This window comes from Stegastes partitus, unplaced genomic scaffold (genome assembly GCF_000690725.1).
Source record: "Stegastes partitus isolate 25-593 unplaced genomic scaffold, Stegastes_partitus-1.0.2 Scaffold207, whole genome shotgun sequence".
In the NCBI taxonomy this organism is placed as follows: domain Eukaryota; kingdom Metazoa; phylum Chordata; class Actinopteri; family Pomacentridae; genus Stegastes; species Stegastes partitus.
The window spans coordinates 27232-37761 of NW_007577938.1; the positions used below are offsets into that span (position 1 = coordinate 27232).

A 10530-nucleotide genomic window follows, 5' to 3' on the forward strand; every position below is an offset into this window, starting at 1 on the left:
GTTCAGGTGAATCTGAACACTTTAAGGGCAGTAGTGTGTCTGCACAGAATACATGGATATGACTTAATGCACATGGAAACAACAGACTTCTGCAAGCTGACAAGACAGTATTATTAAGTCTTAATACTAAATACGGCACAAGAACATTCAGTTGTTGCTATTATATACTACCTACTAGCTCTCCTGGAGTCTGCTGGAAGGACTCTGTTCCATACATATGATCATATATACGTATTTTGCACATAAACACTCCTGCCACGCATGTGCACTACTACCCTTGTACTGTAGTAGCCACAAATTTTGGGCTGCATGCATAGATGTCCATGCAGATACTTGTGTAGTTGGGGAGATGAGAAAATTTAACCTAGCAGAAAGTCTGTGGAGTGTCAACAATGCTGTATCATCAAGGCTTAAAGTGAAGTTCTTATGTAAAATCAGTGGAGTTCAGCTTCACCCCCAGGCTGGGAACCACTAAATATAAAAGTAAGTTATGTACAAGTTTGTTTACATTTTTTACTTCAAATACCACGACCAAAATTATTCATACCCTTGAAAAATGTTGCTGCAATGAGAGGCATTCAAGGCCAAGAACGGCATCCCCATGGTCAAACATGGTGGAGGAATGTGACGCCTTGGGGCTGAAAATCAGTAAAGTAAACGGCATTATGAGAGAAGAGGAAAACATCAGGCAGTCTGCAGAAAAACTGCTCCTTAGGCAGCATTGGAGATTCCAACAAGGCAATTATATGAAACATGCAGCCAAAGTGGTGAAGAAACAGTGAAGAGGAAACAATGAGGAGATGTCCATCCAGAACCTGTGGAGGACTAGAAGTGGTAAGATGTAAAAAAAAACAACAACAACAACAAACAAACAAACAAACAAAAAAACAAAAAAACATAAATAGAGCAAGAATTTTAGAATTTTTTCCTCACATTTTACAAAAATGTGAGGAAAAGATATATAAAAACTGCCTTCTGTCAATTGCTTCTTTAATTTCAAGCCAGAAGAAACCTGTTGGTTTAATAAGAAATCACTATAAACCAAAATATTTGCATCATTATGAATAATTTTGGCTTTAAATTTACCTGAACTCACCTCTCATTCCTCCACACTGAACATACACAGCTCTGTCGACGTCATGACGTTACGTGCCACGTTAATCGACGTTCCGGGCTCCCATTGGACAGATCCACCCCACCCGTCTGACGCCGCAGCTAATCAGAGTGCAGCTACACGGGGCACACTGATTGCAAACACGGAAACAGCGAGTGCCTCTGCGTAGCGACAGTCCGTCTTTATTTTCATGTATTTTAACCAAACCGTGGTTAAAAAGAAAAACGCACATTGAAAGTAAACTATCGAAGGTGTTTTTAGGTTTGTCTTCTTTCGCTCTATGGATGTTCTGCAGCTTCTGTCATGGGCCTGCATCGTGTTCACAGTCGGGATGTTCTCGACTGGTCTGTAAGTGGAATTTTTCATTAATATCCTCCATCATGGTAAATATTCATCCCGTTCGCTGCTTTAATTTTATTATTACACACCCGTCAGGTCTGTTTTGTGGAGATTTCCGTGCCAGACACAGTGGTGATAAGTTTACAATGAAGGAATGCGAGAAGTATTTACAGATAGATGCATTAAATATTTTATGTCTGAGTGTTTTCAGCTGTTGTTGATCTCTGTTTTGTTTACCTGTTTGTTTGTGTGTGCCTCCAGGACCGACCTGAAGACGATGCGAGAACACAAAAGCACTGACAACATCCAGTTTCTCCCTTTTCTCACCACATGTCTAAAGTGAGTGAGACAGTTTTTATTTATTGCACCATCTTTGTTTTCTATTTTTTTTATTCACTCACTTTTCTTATTTTCTTCTGCAGACAGTGTGCACAGAACACATACATGAGGAGTCGCACACAGCATGATAATCTTTATTATGTAACCCCTCAGTTGATTAAAAAATCTGCAACAGATGCTTAAGTTAAGCTTTTTAAAACTACTAGGATTCAAGGTCTTTTATTGGTCTCAAACACAGTTATACACGGTGTAGCGTGCAGTGAAATGCGTTGTGTACCTGTTCCACACCGAAACACTAATAATAAGATAAATAAGAATAAGAAATAAAACACACAAGAAGTAAATATATATCTATGAATGACAGCCTGAGGGAAGAAGCTCCTCCTCATCCTCTCTGTGTCTGCCTTCAGGCAGCGGTAACGCCGTCCTGACGGCAGCAGAGAGAACAGTCTGTGGGTGGGTGGGCTCACTCACAATCATCCTGCCTTTAACCTGCATCGTTTGGTGTAAATGTCCTGCAGGTTGGGGAGGGTGGTTCTGATGGTGCACTCAGCCGAGCGGACCACCCTCCTCAGGGCCAAGAAGTCCTGCTGGGTGCTGCTGCTCATCCAGGTGGTGATACTCCCAGCCAGAACACTCTCAATGGTGCAGGTGTAAAAGTTCCTGAGCACCTTATAATTATTACAATTTAAATTCCAAATCTCATCTGAAAGCCACAACACTGCGTCAATGGAAATATGGTCATTTCCGCACTATTGAGGCACCTGAATATAAGCCAGACCCACTAACTTTAAAAAGAAAACCAGTTTTGTACATATACAGGCTGCACTTGTCTATAAGCTGCAGGTGTCCATGTTGGAACATGAGATATTTACGCAGAAAGATTTTTTAAACTTTTCATTAAATACGTACCGGTAATATACATAAATGTTTTTTTCCTGAACACTGCCTGTAACACGGCTGGTTAAGAAAATAAAAACTCCAGCAGCCTACCAGGAAAAGTCATTGATCGCTGTCATCATCTTCCTCCTGCACTAAAACCACTAAAGTCGTCTTCTTCAGTGTCGGAACTGAACAGCCTCAGAATTCCTTCGTCACACACTTCCTCAGTCTCTCTGTCGCTGTCGCTCTCAATGTCACTTTTGTCTCGAGGCAAATTTGTAAAAATCTTACAAATCCATAAATTAGCCGCATCATCGTTTAAGCCGCAGCGTTCAAAGCATGTGAAAAAAATAGAGGCCTATATTTACGGTATGTGTATAAAATATGCGCACACACGTGACTGCAACTCTTGCACAACTTAAATTGCACTTTAGCTTCACAATCATCACCCGGTCATTATATCTTTATAACTCTCTATTTATCAGGGAATGTTTTTTTATGCTATTGTGTCTTATTGTTATCGCACAGCCTTGTTTAACAGTCACTTTGCATTTCACTGCACAAACTCTATGAGCATGTGACAAAGAAAAACTCCTGAGATAATCAGACGCCCACCTCCAGACTTAAATTTCTCTTTTTTGTGTTTTTTGGCTGCAGTTTCTGGGTCAGTCTTACATTGTTCAGGAGTTTGTTTCTTCAAAGCAAGGTTTCATTCCTCCAGTCTTTTGGAGTCTTAAACTAAATCCACAGCTTAGCCTGAATCATGCACACTGTAACTCATAAAAAACATGCACAAACACATTTTTATTGACACAGACGAGCAGATGTATTTTTATTCTGTCTATCAGGGGTTTAGTGTTGTTGGTTTAAGTACACCTTTTGCACACAGATTGTGGTTCGTTTCAAAGGTTGTGTAGCTATTCTTCTTGCAGTGGTGCGTTTCCACACATCAGTCAACTATAACTGATCAAATGTTACATTAACTTAAAGAATAGTTCATACAATCATCATTTTGCAACTCAAAAACAACAACTTCAGGCTCCCATCTAAAGGATCGTGACCTGATGTTGTCTCGGTATCTGGTTATCAGTCAGATGGTTATTATATGGCACGACATTCAGCCAATGAAAGTGTCCCAACCCAACTTTACAGCCCAACGCTCATGGACTCTGGCATTAACAGTGATGAATGTTGTTATTTTTACTGCGTAATTATTCGCTTTCTATCTGCTCCATAAAAAAAAAAAAAAGACAGCTTTTCGTCCTTTTTATCTTTACTGATCAATGGAAGGCAGCCAGCAGCTACCGGCAACTTTTAAGGTGGAACCTTATATCGCGTGTTGGTTAATCCGATGTCAAAAATCCATCAACGTAACTTAAGTGTAAATGCAACAACTCTGATGGTTTGTTATTTTTGCCTCTCTTGCTTGACTTAAGCTTTTCTGATGACTGGATCTTGAACTACTTTAAATAACGTGCATGAGTTTCAACAGATTATGCAAACTTTTTTTTTTTGTCCCCTCAGCTGGAGAAAAAAAAAAAGTTGCACTGCAGCTGTTCTTTCCATACACTTGACAAAAATTCTGTGATCATTTTCCAGTTTCTCAGGTTGTATGTGATTGAATGAGGGCTGGTTGTGCTGTTGAAATGCATCAGTGTGGAAACAACAGCTGCAGAAACATGGTTCCACAAAAAATTCTGCCAGAAAAATAGAAGTTTTTTGGATGTAGCTCTATGTGGTCTATGTGTGAAGCCCTCTACCAGGCTTCACTGTTAGCTGTGAAGAGAAGCCAGACTTTCTTCACTTTGGCACCGTTGTTGCCAGCACATTTAATGCTTCTCTTGTTTCCATAGTAACCTAGGATGGTTGTTTTACGGCATGCTGAAGAGAGATCAGACCATCATCCTGGTCAACGTCATCGGAGCTCTTCTGCAGATCCTCTACATCATCATGTACTTCCACTACACCAAACACAAGGTGGGTCTGGCCTCCGCTGCAGACGTCTCTCTGCTCCCTGCAGCTGGATTCTGACCGTGTTTCCTGGTTTCAGAGGCTGGTGATGTCCCAGACGGTGGCAGCGGGGACGGTTCTGACCTGCGGTTGGCTCTACTTCGGCATGTTTCTCCCCGAAGGAGAGTCTCGGCTCAGCCAGCTGGGACTCACCTGCAGCGTCGTCACCGTCAGCATGTACATGTCGCCGCTGACCGACCTGGTAATGCTCACGTAAATCACAGACAAACGCAACACACAGGCAGGACGTCAGCTGTACAAAAAACAATCATGTATTCTGGTTCTTTTATAGATTTATTATAGGTCTTCTGGAAATATTTCAAAAGCTGCTGGATCATTTTCACCTCAACTAGATGCTTTTGGTTGCCATCCAGAAGTTTCTGGTTGCATCTTTGCCCCTTCTCTTAACCCTAATTCAACCTAATTTGGCCATTTCTTTACCACTTTTGTGTGTTTGGAGTCATTGCCCCCAGAGCATGAGACTGCCACCACCATGCTTGACAGTAGGCTTGGTGTTCTTTGAACCAAAGAGGCCTCACTTCCCAGAACTCTGAATTTTCTGTGATGGAATCTGGAAATATAACAAAATCTGCTGGGTCAAAAATAGACAGACGGCCACTTTAATTATTAGTTTTGGCAATGTAGTAAGTTGTGTTATTCAAATTCTGTTAGTGGACTCTTAACTTCTCAGCTGCTGACTCCTCTGAGCCAATTTAAACAGGTTCAATGTTTAAACAGGTTTAAACTCATTAGACTCAGCCACAAGTGAAATGCAAATCATTAGCCCGAACAAGTCAAGAAAGTCACTTGGAGCCATTTGAAAGAAGCTTTAGATCCAAAAATCATATAAAGTTCATGGTCCGGTTGTGTCGACTCCCACCTGCTGCTGTGAAACATTTGGTCAGGATGGTCAAGGCTCAACCAGGAATCACCAAAATCTCAGAACTGCAGCTTTAACATTGTGGAGTTCTTCAGCCAAACACAACCAAAGACGAAAGAGCAGCTTTAATAATCCTGGGCTTTAAAATATCAAGAAATTGAGACTTTATGCTACGCCTAAAATTAAAGACTAATTCTGAAGGAATTCATGCAGTTCAGCCAGAAAATCAGGCTTTTCAGAGACCAAATAGAGTTGTTATTACTAACGCTGGGTGTGTTGTTTCATCTGGAGTTAAAAGAATTCACTTACACCTTATTTTCAGCAACACGTTTTTTTTGTCGTCCTTGCTGCGCTGAATAACCGTTTCAGTTAATCTCACATGGACTCAGTGTTCACGTGCAGCTTTTCACCACTCAATGAATAAATCCCCAGTTCGCTCTCTTTCCTCTTTGTCTCTTTATATCATCTTCTGGTTCCGTCTTCTATCCTGTTTGCCATCTTCCCTCCATCTGCCTCACAGCTCGGAGTGACCCCCAGTCGGTTTCCTGCCTTTCTTTCCTTCGTCTGTCTTCCTGTTATTCTCGGTCTCTGTCTCTGTTTGCGTCTCATCCCCTCGCTCGCGTTTTCCTCTTCTTACAGTTCACATAATAAGACGTTACCGAGTAGACCTAAAGCCGTCCTCGCGTTCTTCTTGACGCTGCAGCACATTCCAGAGGTGGAAGTAGTTTTTAATCGGAAATTCCAGATTTATACGGCATCTGTAGCCGTCGGTCGCCGTCAATTACTGAGATTTAGACACATGGGGGAAATTTCTGAAAGGAAAATTACACAAAGGAATGAACTTTAACAATCAGACAGAGAATCATGGAGGTGTCGCTCAGCTGAAAGGTGAAATTACCACCCGAGCGTTGTGTTTAAAACACAGATCGCAATTACAGACCACCTGATTCAGTTGATACTTCCTGGTACGCACAATCCATCCCTCTGATGTTAAAAGTTTGGAGAGGATTTCTGAAGCTGTACAACCACCTTACAAGCATTTCTGATGGACTGCATTGGCGTGTTGCTAAGACTGAACCAGTAGGTTAACGTCGTGCACCAAACAACGGGCTGAAAGTCACCATAATTGCTGTATTTTCATATAATAGTCAGGCAAATTGGAGGTAAACATTAGAAATGACGCAAAAAATGAAGTAAAGAAGAAAAATTTGTCAGCTCTGGAGCGAACAAACTAGGCTGAGTAGTCTTACAGTCGTGGCTGTAACAAACAGAGTGGAAGCAAAACCAACTGTTTGCCAAAATAAAATAAAAATAACCTTGAAGAAGAAGAAAAAATTTGTAGATCTACGAAAGAAAAACTGTTTTTTTAAGGAACGGTTTTCAGTTGGGAAGGAATGATTGTCATGATTTCCTCACGTTAGCTTGTTAGCTTGTGTACAACGGTGTCAAGAAACAAAGATGGAAGGAAACGGTCACGTGAGCTAAGGGTTTGATGTTTTTAGGTGTTTCCGTCTCCCAAAAACCACCTGAAGTGAGGGAAATTGGCGAATATTTTTCAAGTTTTTCTATTTCCGCTGACTTTTTCTAGTGCAATGCTTCAAAATGTGCATAAAAATGCAACGACTAAAAGCTCTTTAGAGCAGCGGAGAACTGCAAATTCACACCCAAGCAACACCTTTTACATTTTCATTCTAAACATTTAATCCATTATAAATCAAAAAAACTCAGCTATAAAGCTTACTTACTGACTCATTATTGCTTCTCTCCTCCTATTTTCTCCCCTTTCAGGTACAAATCGTGCGCAGCGGCAACGTGCAGTGCTTGTCCTTCCCTTTGACGGTAGCGACCTTCTTCACTTCAACCTCCTGGGTCCTCTACGGCCTCCAGCTCAACGATTACTACATTGTGGTAAGATGCGGCGCAAACGTGCACTTGAATCAGTGTGTGTGCCAGTAAACACAGCCCTCAGGATCGAAATAATGGCTCTCCTTGATGTTCTTTTTTTATCGCAGGTTCCAAACACGCCTGGAATCTTCACCAGCCTCATCCGATTTTGTCTCTTTTGGAAATTTTCGTCTGCCAATCAGAGCTCGCCGTCCTATAGGCCTCTGCATATATGATGACGCGAGGTGGGACAGTCGTGAACACGGAGAGAGACGACGAGTCTGTCGAGTGTCCCGTCACTCGTCTCACCTTTTTAAAAGAGGAACAACTCGCTGAGTGACTTGTAAAGTGGCGATGATGGCTATTGTGTTTTGTTTACTTTTCGGGAAGCAAAGAAGTGCAGTCAATCCCCTTTCAGACATGAAGAAGCTGCGTGGTCCGTGTGTTAACGTGACGATTTTGTCAGTCAGACAAAGGTCACGTCTTTAGGCTTCGATCAGACATCACAGTGACAGAGACATGGTACTGTATCTGACAGTAAAACATAACAATGCACACAAAAAAGACTCAATCTAAACTAGCAGCAGCTTATCAAACTGTTTAAACAACTAATTTCATTTATGATTTCCTAAAAAGTGAAAATTTCCGTCCACGTGTGATGATAATCAAACTAAACAGGTGAATAAGAATATCCTGTGAAGGAGCTCAGGATTCCACCTGAGTGACAAGTCCACATTGTGATCTGCTGTGAGATCCTGAACCATCCTGTCTCCATTTGGGGATAATTCAGAATAACAAGTAATTAAGTTTTATACACCCACAGGAAATACTTCTAAACAAACTGAACTTAAACTCCAGTTAGTCAAAACCTGGATTACATTCATTATTGGTGAATCTCATCAATCTGACCTGTTACAGATGCTGTCCTAATTGCAGTTACATTTTATTTGTATGTACATTTTTTTAGTTTAAATTGGATGCGAAACTGTAGAATTAGAAAGGTGCTCAGTCTGTGACTCTTGCTCCGATGTTTTTGGACCAGCGTAGGTGCTGAAATGTGAAAAAAAAATCTTCTTCTATTTGCTTTGAAACACTTCCACGTACATCTATCCGCTAACACGCTGTGTTAAAAATGAAAATGTCACTCGGTACGACCTCGTAGGAACTGAGACTTTTACAGAAAAGCTGAGCCCGGTGCTCATTTGTCCAGATGCCGTCACGTTAACAGGAAGTCTCTCATGTCTGAAAGGGGCTTTATAGTCGAGAGTAAAAAAAATCCTGATGTCTTTAAATCCAGTCAAACTGTTACTTTCCTGCAGCTGTGTGTCGAACTGTGACCTGCTCTCCGTGTCTTTAAGTGCCTTCTGTTAGGTCATGCTTGCCATTAAAGCTCAATGGCATTTACTGATCTGCCCACACGTCAGGAAACTTGTTATCTCTTCGCAATCCGGTGAACTGGATTGAACCTCATGTCATACTAGCCAAAGATTTTTGCGGAGTCGTTGCTTGTTGGCTGCTATTGTAATTACATATATTTTATTTTTTGTCCCCCTGTTCCCTGGTACTCACAATATGTACAGACACAGTTTGTTATTTTCCCGCACACATGCCTCTGTGTAAACCGCGTGGACAGAATGTTGAATCATATCAGTGGCAGTAAGAATTTGTGGAGAAACGTTTTCTAAACCTGTTTTTGATATATGATGTGAACCAAATGGTGTTTACTATTTTTATAAGGTTGAATAAAATACTAATTAACACCACAGGATTTTGTTTACAAGCCTGAATGTTTCCTGATTCTGCGGCGGCTGGTTGAATCCTCATTATTATTAAATGTAATAAGAGTAAATGAACGTGTCGCTGCTCATTCACAATTTAAACATATTGTCACCACAGTAAAGTGGTCTTTATTTGTGGAGAACGTAATGACCTTTTGAAGTAGGAGGGCTTCATGTTGCTGGTTTTGTTTTCACTGCGGTAATGAGCGGCCATGCAGATGTGTGCAGATAAGTGTGTGTGTGTGTGTGTGATTGTAGTGGTTGTGCAAGAGGAAGACAAAAGCCTGTTTGATGGTGCAGCGGTGTGAACGAGCCTGTTGATTCAGAGAGGGCAGCGGTGGGAAAGGCCACGCCAGAGGTTCTCATCCCATGTGTGTGTTGGTGCCGGCCTCTCTTCCTGAGCTCAAAGGGTCTGATAGAGGACACACACACACACACACACAGGCTGCGAGGCATTGTGTTGGAGTTGTAGTGCAGCGGCTCAGAGGTGGAGAGAAATTAGCCAAAGGTGTAGAAATGAGACGCAAAGCAGTGAAAACTGAGACGAGAATAAAGTAAATTTAAAACAATAATTATTTCTTTTTTTCGGTTTCGTTTTCAAATATTTTATCTGCAAATACAGACCAGGATGCACCAAGTGGTGGGATGTACATTTACCTAAAGTTAAAATTTCTGCACATCTCCAATGGTTTCCTCTTTTGTGTTGATCTCCAGCTCTGTGAGGCCCAAAATGATTCATCCTCATGCCAAAGCTTTGTTTCTAGTTCATTTTTATTTGATCAACGGATTTCTTCTGGATAAATATGATATAAACAAGTAGCAAAAGGTAGTAAGACATTGTGTTAAATAACGTCAATAATGCATTTTTACCAGTGGTGTGCCGTCAAGGCCAGCGAGGCCTTCTCTGCTGGCCTAAACTCATCAGACTGATGTTGTAATATTTTCCCATTAATCTTTGTATATTATTCCCAACAGTCTATTGTCTTCATTTCATAGCATGTTTCTGGATTGTGGCACTTCCTGCAGTGCATGTTTATATTAGAGCTTTTATCCAATCATATTTCAGCCATCATGTGTTGCCAGGGTCACAGAAATCTGCCCTGACGCCTTCAGAGTCAACAGTGCAGGCCCCTGTAGCTAAAAAAGCATTATAATGAAACTGATGCTTTACCCAGCCAGGTTGAGAGTTGGTGGTCCCTACGATGATGTCAGCACTTTCACGTCCTCTGATTGGATGGTCAGAGAGCTCAGCCAAAGCTAGCGGCTCCTGTCTGTAGCAACCTGCACAAGATAAAACTTTATCG

The 10530-nt window shown here is 41.3% G+C and overlaps 1 protein-coding gene across 1 annotated transcript; it reads left to right on the forward strand.

Annotated features, from left to right (window-relative positions):
• Positions 1-1231: 1231 nt before the first annotated feature.
• slc50a1 (solute carrier family 50 member 1) lies at positions 1232-9294 on the forward strand. Its single transcript, XM_008280675.1, has 6 exons — positions 1232-1462; positions 1715-1792; positions 4528-4651; positions 4725-4886; positions 7353-7472; positions 7577-9294. Exons 1-6 carry the CDS (start codon positions 1395-1397, stop codon positions 7682-7684), a joined length of 660 nt encoding a protein of 219 aa, XP_008278897.1. The 5' UTR covers positions 1232-1394; the 3' UTR covers positions 7685-9294.
• The last annotated feature ends 1236 nt before the right edge of the window (positions 9295-10530 follow it).

Excerpts from the sequence above, each read along its gene's own strand:
- slc50a1 (XM_008280675.1), top strand. The coding sequence starts at position 1,395 with ATGGATGTTCTGCAGCTTCTGTCATGGGCCTGCATCGTGTTCACAGTC. Across the intron at positions 1,793-4,527 it reads TTTCTCACCACATGTCTAAA|TAACCTAGGATGGTTGTTTT; the intron begins GTGAGTGAGACA and ends TTGTTTCCATAG. Across the intron at positions 4,887-7,352 it reads TGTCGCCGCTGACCGACCTG|GTACAAATCGTGCGCAGCGG; the intron begins GTAATGCTCACG and ends CTCCCCTTTCAG.